Source organism: Ciconia boyciana, chromosome 17 (assembly GCF_034638445.1).
Source record: "Ciconia boyciana chromosome 17, ASM3463844v1, whole genome shotgun sequence".
In the NCBI taxonomy this organism is placed as follows: Eukaryota; Metazoa; Chordata; class Aves; order Ciconiiformes; family Ciconiidae; genus Ciconia; species Ciconia boyciana.
The window spans coordinates 244,902-259,557 of record NC_132950.1 but is presented as its reverse complement, the minus strand read 5'-3'; the positions used below and the strand labels follow the sequence as shown (position 1 = coordinate 259,557).

General features: G+C 57.2%; 2 protein-coding genes across 7 annotated transcripts; both read left to right on the top strand.

Annotated features, from left to right (window-relative positions):
* The first annotated feature begins 177 nt into the window (after positions 1-177).
* TBL2 (transducin beta like 2) lies at positions 178-4,895 on the top strand. 3 transcript variants are annotated; one of them, XM_072882359.1, is made up of 7 exons: positions 178-386; positions 487-617; positions 714-898; positions 1,495-1,646; positions 2,794-2,920; positions 3,829-3,921; positions 4,315-4,895. In XM_072882359.1, the coding sequence occupies exons 1-7, from the start codon at positions 260-262 to the stop codon at positions 4,769-4,771; spliced, it is 1,272 nt and encodes a 423-aa protein (XP_072738460.1). In that variant the 5' UTR covers positions 178-259; the 3' UTR covers positions 4,772-4,895. The 3 variants fall into 3 exon arrangements, with proteins under 3 accessions (XP_072738460.1, XP_072738459.1, XP_072738461.1); XM_072882358.1 differs by having other exon boundaries at positions 184-386; positions 3,769-3,921; XM_072882360.1 differs by lacking the exons at positions 178-386; positions 487-617; positions 714-898 and adding an exon at positions 1,316-1,398 and having other exon boundaries at positions 3,769-3,921.
* Positions 4,896-5,550: 655 nt separating this feature from the next.
* BCL7B (BAF chromatin remodeling complex subunit BCL7B) lies at positions 5,551-10,897 on the top strand. 4 transcript variants are annotated; one of them, XM_072882389.1, is made up of 6 exons: positions 5,551-5,703; positions 6,126-6,201; positions 6,921-7,017; positions 8,124-8,294; positions 8,501-8,580; positions 8,987-10,897. In XM_072882389.1, the coding sequence occupies exons 1-6, from the start codon at positions 5,612-5,614 to the stop codon at positions 9,077-9,079; spliced, it is 609 nt and encodes a 202-aa protein (XP_072738490.1). In that variant the 5' UTR covers positions 5,551-5,611; the 3' UTR covers positions 9,080-10,897. The 4 variants fall into 4 exon arrangements, with proteins under 4 accessions (XP_072738490.1, XP_072738489.1, XP_072738488.1 ...); XM_072882388.1 differs by having other exon boundaries at positions 8,109-8,294; positions 8,987-10,896; XM_072882387.1 differs by lacking the exon at positions 8,987-10,897 and adding an exon at positions 8,663-8,962.
* Positions 10,898-14,656: the final 3,759 nt, after the last annotated feature.

The window sequence follows — 14,656 nt, the reverse complement described above, 5'->3', positions numbered from 1 at the left end:
GCAGGGGCGGGCAGGGGCGCGCAGGGCGAGGCCAGGCCCGGAGCAGGGCAGTGCCACCCCCCAGCCGCCAGGGGCCGCCCTGCGCGGAGCCCGCAGGGCGAGCAGCGTGGAGCCGCGCGTGCCTTCTTGGCACGCATGCGCGCGCGGAGCCCCCCCCCCCCCCCCCGGCGCACACCGCCGCGGCTCGGCGCACGCGCGCTGGGTCTGACCGCGCGGGGGTGGGCGGTCGGTGCCGCCCCGCTGAGGTGGCGGCGGGAAGATGGAGGCGGCGGCGCTCGGTGGGTCGGTGCTGCCGGGCGCCCTCGCCCTCCTCCTCATCCTGCTGCTGCTGGCGGCCGCGCTGCGCCGCGCCGCCCCCCGGAGGCCTCCCGCCGCCCCGCCGGACGGTGAGTACCGCGGGCACGGCGGGGGGACCGCGGGGCTGGTCGGGCCGGGCGGCACTGACCCGACCCGACCCGACCCGACCCGACCCTCCGCTCCCCGCAGGCTCCAGGGCGAACGGCGACGCCGCCGCCAGGCCGGAGGAGCACAGGAAGGCGAAGCTGCCGGCGCGGGCCCGGAGGGACAAACCGCAGCAGCACAGCTTCGCCCACCGGCTGCTGGTCGCCGCCCTGAAGGTACCGCGTGTGCCCCGGTGCCGGTGCCCCGCCGGGCCCGGCGCCTCCCGGCCCGCCAGTGCTCCCTCGCGCGCCGTGACTGCGCTCTCTCCACAGGGCCACAGCGGCTCCGTCTCCTGCCTGGACTTCAGCAGCAGCGGCAAGTACCTGGCGTCGTGCGCCGACGACCGCACGGTCCGACTGTGGAGCACCCGGGACTTCACGGCGCGCGAGCACCGCTGCCTCCGCGCCAACGTGGGGCTGGACCACGCCGAGCTTGTCTGCCTCAGCCCCGACTCACGGTAGGGCCAGGCCTCTGCACGCCCCATCCACCACCAGCCCAGGGACTGCTCAGGGCATATCGGCACCAGGACGTCCTGCGGACCGGGCTGCACAGAGGCTACATTCCTCATAGGGCCTTGTCAGTACCACTGATTCATGAAAGCAGCGGGCACTTTAATGTGGTGCTCGGGGCAAATATCCCAGTGCCCAGCTTGCCACCCCTGTGGAAGGTGCTTGTTAAGGTCTTTGCCAGCAGGCCCTGCGGCTGGGTTGAGCTACTGATCCTCTCTGGGGGCTGGGGAGAGAGCTCTTGCTGGCTGGGAAGGTTGGTTGAAAAGAATGCCTTGGCACTTTGTGATGTGGCCTCATTTAGAGAGAGGAAGGGATCTCGTTTCCAGATGTGAAGTAATAAATTCTGTTCTTTTCCATTCAGTGTTGCAGTTGAGCTGACACAGGGAGAGAACTTGGTGCCCTCGTAAAGCACGCAGCTTTTTGTCTGCCAGAGTATCCCTTTCCCCAGGTGCCACTGAATGACCTATTAGCTTACCTGTTGTAGCTAGGCTGAGCTGAGGTAGCCCATTTCTTAACGGTTCAGAGTGTCTGTCCTTCCACTTAGGGCATTCATTGTTTGGCTGGCGAATGGTGAGACTATTCGTGTCTATAAAATGACTAAGAAGGATGATGGCAGCTTCACCTTCACTGCAACTTCTGGGGACTTCCCAAAGAAACACAAGGCTCCTGTCATTAACATAGGAATTGCAGAGACAGGTATGGAAATGACAGATCTGCTCACTTGTTGAGGCTCTCGAGATTGGCCTTGATTTCCTTGTAAAGCAGAAGCTGCTGGGTTGAAAGTGTTGGAGTTTGGGGCATTCTCAAGGCCCGTTTCTGCACCAGTACTTGATCCTCTGTAGTCTTTTAGATGTTACTTTGTAGTCTTTGATTACTACTGAGTGAACTGAAAGATGTCGTGTTCAGACAGACGATATTCCTGTAAGCACAGAATTAGCACCCCGATATGCACAGTCTCTTAATTTACATTTTCAGGGATGCTGTTGCAAAGAGGTCTGGTCTCAATATTGAGAGGATCGCTGTTCTCTGGCCCACCAGTCTGTCTTTAACTGGTCAAAAATCTCCCCAGTGAGTTCATATGGTCTATCTTGGACTGTGGGGATCTTCTAGAACAGAGGCTGGGGTGGGTATGTGTGAATGGTGAGGGCTTGATGGATTAATGCTTCAGGTATGTGACAGCGGGCAGTTGGAAGTGGGTGGACGTGAGCTCACCTCAGTAATAGGAGAACAGAGAAAATGTTAACCGAGACCTTTGTTCAGCATGAAAGTGAAAACTTAAACCTGCAACAAGTCGCTGAAAGGTAAACAGGCTACTCCCTGTCTGGGCTGAGATGAAAAAGGGAAGGCACTGCAAGTGGAAACAAGCAGGAGTTCAAAATGCTGACACAAACAGTAATCACGGATAATAGTAGCGTGACTTGTAGTCAGCTGCCTGCCCGTAGTCCATGACTTGAAAGCTACAGATACCTCGAGTTGCGTTTTAACTGTGTGTGAAGATTGTCTGCTGCATTACTCCTGTGGTACCAGCTTAGTGCTGAGCTCCACAGGTGGGATCTGAGGGGTGCTGGGGTGAGGCACACGTGGTCTCTGAGTGCCTGTCGCCGCTAATGGCTGCTGAAGCCAAGGGTGCACTAATGCATAACCAGGAGCTGAGTCTTCTGATACTGCTCTTCTCTCTGTCCTGGGAGATTGACACTCGTTGGATTTTGGTGCTGCTTTTGGTTTTCTTGACTGTCCAGGTGCAGGGAGAGGTTGCCCTGCTTAGGGACCCTCCCAGGCCTTTGATAAGTCTGTGGCAGTGTTAGGCCTGGGACCTCTCCTGATCTTTTCCTTTTTCTCCCAGGAAAGTTTATCATGACAGCTTCCAGTGACACTACCATCCTGATATGGAGCCCGAAGGGTGAAGTCCTGGCCAGCATTAACACTAACCAGATGAACAATGCCTATGCCACAGTGTCGCCCTGCGGAAGGTGAGGGGTGTGAGGTATTCCAGGCTGCCCCTGCTGCAGAGTGGGAGTCTGCAGGAGTGATAGGAACCTTGCTCCTTCCCAGAGGACATCATCAGTTCAGACCATTGGCAATTAGCTGTTATTTTAATGCAATTTTCGGAGGGTTCCATGTTTTAAAAAGCGATTCCAGCCCCCGAGAGTAGCCCCTCCAGGAGCGCTGACTCTTACCTGTGTAGTCTCAGTCTCAGTGGGCTGCTGTTGTGCCTCAGCTCTGCTGGTCCTGTTAACCATCTCCTGAAGAGCTGAGGAGAACAGCATTGGCCTCAGATAGTGGAGGTGGGACAACACAAACAGCGTATGCAAAGCAAACAGCATTTCTAACTTGTTTTTAACCTTTTAAGGGTTAATTATAAAATTAAAATCTTTATTACTGAGAGATTGTTTATCAGGAAAATCGTGTTCCCCGCTCTGTCTCTGACTTGTTGCTGCGGGAAGACTTGCCATGCTCCAAGCTCAGTGAGTTTGGGGATCAAAAGCACTTAGCTTTTTTTATTTTGGCCTGAGAGTTTCTCATGCCCAAGTTGTGGAGTTGCTGCTCTGGTCCCTGGTGGCCTTCCTTAGTGTTCCCTTTACTAGCCTGGTTTCAGTGAAAAGTGAAAACTTTTTCAGTGGACCAAAGCGAAGATTTGAACATAGGTGTCTCGATAGGTTTGCCTTCACGGAGCCCTGTCTTGGGCACCCCTCTGCGCAGGAGGGCTGCCCCTGGCCCCTGCCTTGTGCAGGAGGCCAGAGGAGAGCTCTGTAGGGCTGGCCCCACAGCCCAGACAAAGTAGGTGCTCTGTAACAGGTACCCTGTGTCTTTCACCCAGGTTTGTGGCATCCTGTGGCTTTACCCCTGATGTAAAGGTGTGGGAGGTGTGTTTTGGCAGGAACGGAGACTTCCAGGAGGTGGCCAGGGCTTTTGAGTTGAAAGGCCACACCGCTGGTGTGCATTCCTTCTCCTTCTCTAATGACTCGAGGAGGTAAGTGTGTGTTATCCTTTGCCTGAAGTATTACGCTCTGGCTCGCCCTTGAGACACATGAGCTCACCCCCTCCAGTGTTTGCCAGCAGCCCGTGCAGGGGGGGCTGCACCCCTGCATGGTGTGGGGGAATGCTGCCCTGCACGCTGTCCTGGGGCCCCGGGGTGGCAAAACCCTGACTGGCTCGTGCCACCTGCATATTCCCCGTGGATTTCCTCCTGGGGGTGACTGTTCTCCGTGCTGTGGAAAGAGGATGAGGACCGTATGTGTGTACAGACTCATGCTTCCCAAGAGAGCTCTCTGGCCACAAAGAGTTCCTGGTTCGCAGGCATAGCAGGGGAAGACGTGCTGCCCAGTTTCCTTGTGCTCACCTGTGCTCTGTCTCCTGGCTGCAGGATGGTGACTGTTTCGAAGGACGGGACGTGGAAGTTCTGGGACACAGACGTGGAATATAAGAAGCAACAGGATCCGTACCTGCTTCTGACAGGGAAGTGCGAGGTGACGGAGCCTTGTCGCATCGCCCTGTCCCCCGATGCTCGAGTTGTTGCCATCTCTAGTGGCACAGACATTGTTGTGTACAACACAAGAAGAGGGGAGGAGGAGGAGCGCTTTCTCCGTGTGCACGGACAGTGCATAACAGACTTGGCTTTTGACACCAGCAGCCGCTACCTGGTGTCGTGTGGGGACCGGGCCATCCGCGTCTTCCACAACACTGCTGGTCACAGGGCAGTGGTGGAGGAGATGGAGACCATGCTGAAAAAAACTGCGAACAAAGCCACCCGAGAGAGGCTGGAGCAGCAGATCTCCAGTGCCCGCAAAGCGCTGGCTGCAATCTATGGCAAGAAGCACTAATCCTCCCCGCGCAGTGGCACGTCCCGCCTCTCTACCGTCGCAGGCAGCTGCGGTCTGCCTTTGGGGACCTTTTTTTTTTTTTTAATAACACTGAACAACTTGTAATAAAAAGAGTGTGCCGACAGTGTGACCAGGGCCTTCCTTGCATGCTTTCTGGCTGTAGCAATGGAGAGCTGGACGGGATGTCTGCCTGGGGAAGGTGGGGGGCAACTGAGGGGGCCCCAGGGTGACACTGTTGTTGCCTTCCAAGGACTTGTCCCCACCCCCTGTCTCATCGATATCCCGTGGGAGTGATTGCTCAGACAGGGCCAGTGAGGTTTCCCGGGCTTAGAAAAGGGGGTTTTGTGTGGTTTTCTTTTGCAGAGGAGCTGCCCAAGCTCAATCTTTGATGCTAAATGGGGGGGTTTTGCTGCAGGGGAAGGGGCAGCGCTTTAAAGCTGCTGCCTGCACACAGGCAGGGTGCTTTCCACCCGGGTCGGCGACTTGACGTGATGCACGACCCAGGGGCCTCTGGTCCCAGCGGCCTCTGGTCCCAGCGCCATACCGGCACGGGCCCCTGGGTCGTGCCCGGCGCTGGACAGGGCTTGCCCCAAGCTAAGATGGCGGCGCCGGCGTCGCCCCGCCTTCGCGTCACCGTCTTGCCCGCAGGAGGGCGGAGCGAGCCGCGCAGGCGCGCTACGCGCCGCCTCGCTTTCTCCCCTCCTCCCCCCGCTCCCTTCCTCCGGGCGTGGCGAGCGCGATGACGCAGCACGCGCAGGGCGTGGGCGGGGCGGGGCGCGCGCATGCGCGGAGAGAGGCGGCGGGTGCTGCGGAGCCGGGGCTGCCGGGGCTGCGGGCGCCATGTCGGGCCGCTCGGTGCGCGCCGAGACCCGCAGCCGCGCCAAGGATGACATCAAAAAAGTGATGGCGGCCATCGAGCGCGTCCGCAGATGGTGAGAGGCGGGGCCGCGGGGGGGGTGGGGCCTGCCCGGCGCGCAGCCAATCACCGCACCACACGGGTGCCGGTGGAGGTGCTCCGGTGGCGAGTATCCAATCAGCGTGCTGCGTGGAGTGGCGGGCGGGGATAGCGAGGCAGCAGCCAATTAGCTCGCCCTGTCGGTTCGGGTGTGTGGGGGGGACCGGAAGCGCCGGTGATCGGCGGGCGGTGCGCCCAATCACAACGAGGTATGCGGGGTGAGGGGGCGGGGCGCGGTGGTGCTCTGTGTCGACGTTCCCCTGGGCCAATCGGAGCCTGTCGGGCCGGTGGGCGGGGCTTGTTGCCAGGGTACCCCTGGGTCCGGCTCCCCCCAGCCACGTTCCCGAGGGCGAGGCGGGGGGGAGACACCGGTGCCATTAACGGCTGTTGTCCGCGCAGGGAGAAGAAGTGGGTGACGGTGGGCGACACCTCCCTGCGGATATTCAAGTGGGTGCCGGTGGCGGACAGCAAGGAGGTGGGTACCGCGCAGGGTCGGGCCCTTCCCCTCGGGGCCACCCCGGGCCCGGCCCGGCCGCTCCGCTCCGTGGCGGGGGGCCGAGGCCGAGCCGGGAGCCGCTGCCTCCGGCCGCGGCCGAGCAGCTCGCCTCAGTCGCTCCGCAGGGGAGCGGCCCGGGGCGCCCCGGTGCAGCCTCGGGGCGGCTCTGGTAGCTGCCGCTTCCCCCGGCCCCTCCAGCGGGGTCGGGGCCTACCGAAGGCTCTGCCTCGGTGCAGGCTTGCTCACCCGTGAGCTGGACTGCAGCGTCTCCCGCTGATCGTCTTCCACCGCCCTGCAGCGATCCAGCCGTGCTGATGGATCTGTACAGTCTTTCTCCCTTGGACCTGACCTCACTCACTCTCAGATGATCCCCTCTGATCCTTTTGGACAGTGATCCTGCCCGTGATCCTTTTTACCTTAATCCCCAGAGGACTTGTTTCTATTTGGTCGTACTCCTAGATAGGTGTCAATTCCTCCTTTTACTCCTGATTCTGAACCCTTCACAGCTAAGTTTTGCCTCTCAGCTAGAAAAGTGCCCAAAAAGGAAAGGGAAAACGCCTGCACGAGCACATCCCTCTGGGCTGCTGGGAGAGAGAAAGGGAATTAGCTTCTCTGGAGCAGTTTGTGCACCTCTGCATCCTCTTGCCGGTGGTGGGCTCCTCTCACCTTGTGTTTCTGCTTTTCTTTCTCTTCTCAAGAAAGAGAAATCCAAATCAAGTAGCAGCACTGCCCGAGAACCCAATGGCTTCCCAGCTGACACCTCTGCCAACTCCTCTCTCCTCCTGGAGTTCCAAGGTGAGTCTGGCTGAGCCCCCTTCAAGCTCGGGAAAGACTCTAAGGCCTTATAGAAGCTGGGAGGTGGCTGGCTTATGTATGCTACGTGTATTGGGAAGAGCAGCACATGTCTTCAGTGCAGGCCTATGCTTACCCACTTTTGGGCTCTCCCTGATGAAACTGTTCATTTTTGCTGTCAGAAGGAATCTTAATCGGCTGTTTCTGGGATCTTCCTGTGGGAAGCTTCATGGGGAATGGGGGTTCCCATTCCCACTTTGCAGTCCCTGCTGGGGAGAGACTGGTAGCTGCCTGCAGCTGAGCCCGCTTCTTCCAGCAGTGACTTGCACGGACCTTAGAATGAAAGGGCAGAGGATCTCCTTGACCTTGCTCTTGATCCCAGAGCACTGCAGCCAACCGCAAGTAGGCCAGGCTCTGTGGTGGAGCCGAGCAAGGCTCAGGCAGTGCATGGACTCGCTGCTGGAGCAGAGCATATGCCTGTCCCTAGCCTCTCTGCTTGGCTCTTGGTGCGGCCAAGGAAAATCGGGGAATGTGTTGGCACTTCTAGTAGATGTGGTGGGAAGGTTAGCGTTGCAGGTCTGCAGTTTGGGACCGCTTTACCTGGAAAAGGTGTGTGCCAGGATTGCCTCCCTGGCCGGAGGCAGGTGCTGAGCCTTGCTTCTGGTGTTAGATTGCTGCCTCGCAAACAGAAGAGGTACAAAACCCTGGTCCGCAGGCAAGAGGTCTCCTGCCCTCGAATGCCTGGGGCCCTCACAAGCTGCAGACATGAGATTTGGCAGTGCAGTGCTTTGTATCGCCCCTGTGCCTTCTGCTTGTTCTTTCCAAATAGCCCAGGATTGCTCTCTGTCTGCTCAGACTCATTCCCTGGGCAGAAGCACCCTCTCTCCCGTGGGCCAGTTGTGTATCTGATGCTAGCCGTGTCCTGGCGGGGAGTCCTGTGCCCGGCAGCCTTTATGTTGATGGGTGACTGAATCCCCTGTACTCTGAATCCCCAAACTGCCTCTGAATGTGCTCTTCCTTCTCCCCAAGACCTCGGCTCTCAGTGCTGCCCTCGGCTGCCTGTGCCCCTGGGTCAAGGTGCTCTTCTTCACTAGGTGCTGTTTCTGCAGATGAGAACAGCAACCAGAGCTCCCTGTCGGACGTCTACCAGCTCAAGGTGGACAGCAGCCCCAACTCCAGCCCCAGTCCCCAGCAGAGCGAGTCCATGAGTCCTGCCCACACTTCCGACTTCCGCACGGACGACTCGCAGCCACCCACACTGGGGCAGGAGACACTGGAAGGTGAGTGCTGGGCTGGGAAGGGAGGAGGTGGACGGCTGGGCCTGGGGAAGGCCCTGCTGGAGCCGTTGCTTGTCCGGTGGGTAACTGAGGCACTGCAGAAAGTGGACAAGGCAGAGTTGTGTCTTCTGCTGGAGGTCTCCTCTCCTGGCTCAGCACTGAGCGGGGTACTGGGTCGGCAGTTTTGTTAACCCTTCTGTTCTCCCCAGAGCCCTCCCTGCCTTCCTCGGAAGTTGCAGATGAGCCTCCCACTCTCACAAAGGAAGAGCCAGTCCCCCTTGAGACTCAGGTAAGGGAAGGGGGATTGAAACCACATCTAAATGCACACGGACCCAGCTTGGCCCTTTCACGCTCATTGCTGCTCCTTGTAGCAGAATCATCTCGACGGATGGACTTGCTCTGCAGTCCCAAAGGGCCCTCCAGGAGCTCCCCAAACCTCCTGGCTTCCCGAGCTGTCTCTTGGTTCAGTTCAGGTGTTAAAGTGTGAAGAAGGGATGTGGAGGTGGAATAAAACAACGATTCTAGCTGACTCCAGGGCTGAAGTGGATTCTCACTCCTGATGCTCCAGGGCTTCCTCACAGATGAAAGCCTCGGGTGTCCCCACAGCATGACACAGCCTTGTCTAGGTCCGCGTGGCTCGGTGGGCACGCTGAGCTTCTGTTGCTGCCCGTGACCTCTGCCTCTGGCTCTTGCAGGTAACTGAAGAGGAGGAGGACTCCGGTGCGCCGCCTCTGAAGAGATTTTGTGCCGATCAGAACTCTGTGTGCCATACGGCCTCGGAGAGCTAGCCTGCCCGTCCCCGGGGAGAGCGCCTTCGCCAGCCCCTCGCAGAGCCGCCTGCCCTCCCCCCTGGGGGATGGGGTGCTTCCCTCCAGCCTGCCCCTTCCCCAGGGACGGGCGCTCCCACCAGTCGCGATCCAGCCTGCCCTGCCCTGCCCTGCTCTGGGGGCAGGAGCCTCCTGCCAGCCTCGGCGGAGGCAGCCTGCGCTCCCCGGGGTGGATGGGGCTGCCACCAGTACCTGCAAATTTGCCTCTATTTATTGGCTCCCTCTCTCCCTGCTGACCGTACTATAGCGTGGGGGTCTCCGGCGGGTGGTCTGCGTGTGCAAGGGGAGCTGTCCGCGGGGCTCCCTGCGGCCCCCGAGGCACTGGCGGACGCCGTTTGCCTGCTTCTGGCTCCCCTGCCCGCCCTCCCCTAGGTGCTGGGAGCGGGAGAGCCGCCTTCCACCTGCACGAAGCGATTTGTGCGCTCCCGTGTGAGCGCGGGCAGGCGGTGGGGTGCGGGGGGGAGAGGCCGAGCCCTGTCCTGCCGCGGCAGGGACCCGCGCTGGGACGCTGTGCAATAAGCTGCTAGGTTAAGCCATTAGTGTTGGGAGAGACGGGAGCGCTCCCACCCTGGAGGGCAGGTACGGGCCTGCCTCTGCTCTGCCGCCGGGCGCTGGCGAAGCCCCCCCGCGGGACAGACCCCGGTCCCGGCGGGGTCTGCAGCGCGCTCCCTTCGCGGCTGCCCCGGCCCCCCCCCGAGGGCCCGGGGAGCCCCTGCCCCGGTCTAGGTACTCCCCGTCCCCGGGACGAGGAAGGATGCGGCAGGGCGCCGGGCCCCCAGGAAGCCCTCCCGCCCCGGGGCTCTGCCCCCGCCCCCGCGCTCCCGCCGCCAGCCCCCGCCCCGCGCCCGGGCCGCCCCTCCCGGCCTCCCCCGCCGCCACTGCATGTCCCGCCGAGTCTGTGATCGAGCCTGGCGAAGCCGAAGGCGCGGCCGCGCGCGGAAGTGGAAAGTTATTTTAGCACTGAATAGAATATTTTTAAAATTAAACTATTTGAAATACAGCGCCCGGTGTCTGCGGGGCGGGGCCGCCGGCGGGAAGTTCGTACCGGGCGGGAGCGCCGGGACTCGCCGCCCTCCCCCCCGCTCCGCCAGACCCAGCCCGGTGCCCGCGTTCCCCCCCCGGGAAGGTAGGGCCGGGCCCGCTGCGCCCCCCCGCGTCCCCCCGGGCCCGGTGTCGTCGTCCGTTCCCCCGCCCTCCGGGCGGCCCGGACCCGCCGTCCCCCGCCAGCCTGGTGCCTCCCAGCCGTCCCCTCGGCCGGTGCCCGGGGCGCTGTCCGGGAGCGGGCGGGGGGAGGCGGAGCGCGGCCCCGGCCCCCAGCCGAGCCGGCGGTAGCGGACGGCGGTGCTGCTTCCGGTGCCGGTTGCCGGCGGCGAGCCCAGCGCGGCGCGGGCAGAGCAGCCCGGGGCAGCCCCGCCGCCGCCCGCGACAGCCCCGGCCCGGCCGCGCCGTCCCTAGGCGGGGACCCGCCCCGCTTTGCAGCCCGCTCCCAGCCGGGCCCGGCCCGGCCCGCCGGCGGTCGGGCAGACGGTCCCCGCCCGCCCGGGGGGCTCTGCCCGCGGCGCGGGGTCTGGCCGGGCCCTTCGCCCGCAGCGCGGCGGTGCCGGCCGGGCGCGGGGGCACCGAGGGCGGCTGCGGCCCCGGGGAGGGGTCGGTCGGAACGGCTCCTGTAAAGGGTCAGCTGCTGCCGGGCCGAGATAGGTGGGATGTGTTTTGTACGTAGCTTCAAGGTAACGGTTAGAGCCCAATATGTAAAAAGAGCCCAATAAATTAGCTTAATTAACGTGACGTCTCTGGGTGTCTTTGCAAATCTGTCTTCGATTTGCTTGTGTGTTGCAAAGAATTATTTTCATTCTCCCGTTTATTAAATCTAGCGTGTAAGCCTAAGCCAAAGGCGCATGGTTTCCTTTGTCACACTGCCATGTATAATCGTTAAGTGTTTTTAATAATTTATCATCTCAGGATCAGGATGGCCAGACAAGAAGGACAGCTGCTGATTAATTTGAAAACGGACTATCCTGATGTGGTGGTAGATATTGAGAAAATAGTTTTAGGAGAGAGATCCAGAAAGAAGACCTCTTGCAAGCAGAAAAGGCAACGAAAGGAGCTTTCTATAGCAGCGTGTGCGTTGCTGAATTCAGGAAGAGGAGTAGTGAGGATGGAGAGTGAAGACAAGAATTACTGCTTTCAGGAGCACGGCATTGGCCTGGACATAGAGCAGAGCCTCAGGGCGTGCATCGACTGCACCGAGGCCGGCGAATACTTCACATAGATAATGTTTCATGTGGATGCAGCAGCGGACTCCCTTGCTGCTTTTTGTTAAAACATGGAGCTGTGGAGGTCCAGAGCAGAAAAGTGCATCCACAAAGCCGCATATCTGTAGCTTGAGCACTGGTTTGTCCCTTAGGTCTTTCACTTTGGTTGTCCCTATGACTTCAAGCGCCGCTGCTAGGTTTGTGAGGCAGAAGGAAAGCTGTGCCAAGCGCCGTGATGAGAATGGGCCAAGCGCTAAGAAAGCTCTGCTAAATTTTGATGAGGGAGCAAAGGAGACCCCTCTGAACACTGAGGAGTGCAACCTCCAAGATGCTGCTACCAGGTTTTTAAAGAGAGACAAGCGGATGGTTGGGGAGGTCCTGGGTTTCACAGAGACAACACATATTGAATTTAAGAACTTCTCTACCGAGAATATCTTGGAACGCATTAGAAAAACCCTTCCAAATTATGTCTCTGCCTTTGCAAACACTCAGGGTGGTTATTTATTTTTTGGAGTGGATGACAGCAGTAAAGTCACTGGAAGCCATACTAAAGTGGAGAAAGAAGCTTTAGAAAAAACAGTAGCTGATACCATGGGCTCGATGCCCATCCATCACTTCTGTGACTCTCAGGCTGGCATGCAGTTTAAGACTTACATCCTGAGTGTTTATGACAAAGCAGAACGCCTGCAGGGCTACATACGCGCTGTGTGAGTTGAAATGTTTTGCTGCACTGTTTTCCATGAGAACCCTGAATCCTGCATTGTGGCGGGTGACAGGATCGAAAGACTGAGCGTCAGGAGATGGACGGAGCTCATGACAGCTGCAGACCCGGGTAAAATCTGTATTTACATTAGTGCCAACTTTATTTCTGCCTTGGTTTGTGAACTTTCAGGAGGAAAGACCAACTTCTTTTGTTCTGTGTTCTCACCAAACCTAGAAAGGGGCTTTGGCCTGTGGCACAGTCACAGGCACGGTGACGGTACAGTAACTGGCCTCCAACAGCAAACCGTTCTGTGAAGCATTACTCTCTGAACTGGTTCAGCAGGACATTTTGAAGCACTCTCAACTGGAATAAGCCTTCCTAGGGATCCCATATGCCCCTAAATGAAGTGGAAAGATTCAAAACTGCCCAGGAGTTTCCATTACTCTTGATGAGAATTGCAGAACACTTTTGAAGCTGGCTTTGTCTGTTAAGAAGCTTAGGAGGGGGTGATGTCCTGGTGGAAATCTGGCCCCTTTAGGTGCCTAAAAGGGATTTATTTTGAAAAACAAAAAAGTCCTTAATGATGCTGATCCCCATGCAGTGAAATCCCCAGCGCTTGATGCACTAGCGAGGATTAATCTCCATGCCCTGGTTTGATCTGTGTAGATCCAGCATCTTGGCACAAGTTGTGTGCCAGCACTAAAGTATCAAATAATCATTTTAGCTGTAATGGTGGTGTCAAACTGACCTGCAACTTTTCTTCTCCTTCCCCTTATTAAGTACTAAGAACATCTGTCATGAAGTCAGCAACGCTAAAACCTGGTCAGTCATCTCGTCAGAGTTCAGCTTGAGGTTGAGAAAAGTCCTTTCAATTCTGCAGCTCAGCAAGCAATGCACAGTATGCAGCAGGTTGCAAACCACTCCCCCTTTCCGAGGCTGAGACGCGTTTCAGACGTCTACAGAAATGCCACTTTGCATATGCAGTGTGGTTCCGTGGTTGTTAGAGGCTGTTTTGAAGGAGCAGGGGTGCAAGGCCTTGCTTGTTTTAAGGCACGTTGTCCCACTTCATTGTGAAAACCTTCCCCTTCAAAAGCTATGTCCTGTGTTTTGTTCCATCACCCCACAACACGACCTGTATGGCAGGTCCTAGAGAGTTTATTCTGACTGTGGATTTGAGTAACAGTTTTTCAGTCTTAAGATGAAACTAACCCTCCTTTCCTACAGGTTCCCTGTAACACGGATTTTCCTCGAGTGTGTGCCCATGGCAGTGGCCGCATGAGCAAGGAATATACCAGCCAAGGGGACCTCCTGTCCCAGCAGAGCCCCGGCCAGGCCAGGCGGCTCTGGCCTTGTGTGAAACCTCTCCTGTGGCCCTCGTCTGCGCTTAGAGCTGGGATGTCTGGTCTCTTCAAAGGACACAGTCACACAAAAGAGAGAGAGGGTGATGTTGGTAGGAGGGGAACAAAGCAGCAAGGTCTTTTGGAGATCTGCATCTGCTGAAGAGACTCGTGGTATGCGTAGGTGGTTCCTGTAGGGTGCTGGTGTGCTGAACTGGCACATCAGGGCATCTCTTACCTGTGCACTGGCGTCTCAACAGACTCATCCCATGCAGGGTCTAGATCTTGCCTTTGAACTGTAAAGCCATCTATGCTTTGAGCCCTCTCTGTTCCACAGCACATCAAGATCCTGTTGGTTTGACCCAATACCATTGTTCTTAACTATGTAGGCAGTGTTTTCTTGAGTAGGATTGCAACAGAAGGTTTTAAATTAATCATTTTAGTTACTCTTTAGTGCTGGGTTTTAAAAGTTCATATGGAAGGATTTTGATGGATATAGCATACTTTTTTCTTCCCCCAAGATCTTTCAAATCTGGCTGATAAATTTGAGAATGAGCTCAGTTTGTCAAATGGTCCTCCTCTTATCAAGCCAGTTTATTCAAAAGCTGGTCTCTGGTGTGCGTCTGAACTCCAAAAATGCCTCTACCCAGGTAAGCTGTTTATTCTGGATATTTTTTTTAATTTAAGATTGTATTTGACAGAACTTCTAGGAAGATAATGTGATATAAATATAAGATTTTAGGCACACAACTGTTGGTATTTAAAAGATGCAACTGCTCCAAGAATCTTGATTTCCCTCATTTTTCAGGTGTTTCGATCTCTTCTCCCATTTTTGCCACTAAGCATAATCCCTAATGCACACAATTGCTGAGAATATAGCTAGTGTCCCAGGGGTTTGAGCACTGTCTGCCCCCTGTTATGCTCAAAAATCTTTTTATGGACAAAGAAGAGAGAGAGAGAGAGAGAGAATAACATATTTCTAGCATAACTGAAATCTAAGTAGTCTAATCAAGGAATTATTATTAGTCAAGATCTAGTTATTACAGATAAAGAAAGAAAAAGACAATAAATTAATACCACTCTGAATAATAATAATAATAATAATAATAATAATAATAATAATAATAGTTACCTGCACATTTCCTAGTATCCACCCCTGTTCCTGGCATTATGCTCAGCCTTCCACCGCCACTCAGGATCCTACTGTTGATGGCTCCGATCTGCCGGGGGTTGTTAGGGCGAGTCA

Coding starts and splice junctions, on each gene's coding strand:
- TBL2 (XM_072882358.1), top strand. CDS start 260: ATGGAGGCGGCGGCGCTCGGTGGGTCGGTGCTGCCGGGCGCCCTCGCC. Junction 899..1,494: donor TGCCTCAGCCCCGACTCACG/GTAGGGCCAGGC, acceptor CCTTCCACTTAG/GGCATTCATTGTTTGGCTGG. Junction 2,921..3,768: donor ACAGTGTCGCCCTGCGGAAG/GTGAGGGGTGTG, acceptor TCTTTCACCCAG/GTTTGTGGCATCCTGTGGCT.
- BCL7B (XM_072882386.1), top strand. CDS start 5,612: ATGTCGGGCCGCTCGGTGCGCGCCGAGACCCGCAGCCGCGCCAAGGAT. Junction 5,704..6,125: donor ATCGAGCGCGTCCGCAGATG/GTGAGAGGCGGG, acceptor TTGTCCGCGCAG/GGAGAAGAAGTGGGTGACGG. Junction 6,202..6,920: donor CGGTGGCGGACAGCAAGGAG/GTGGGTACCGCG, acceptor TCTCTTCTCAAG/AAAGAGAAATCCAAATCAAG.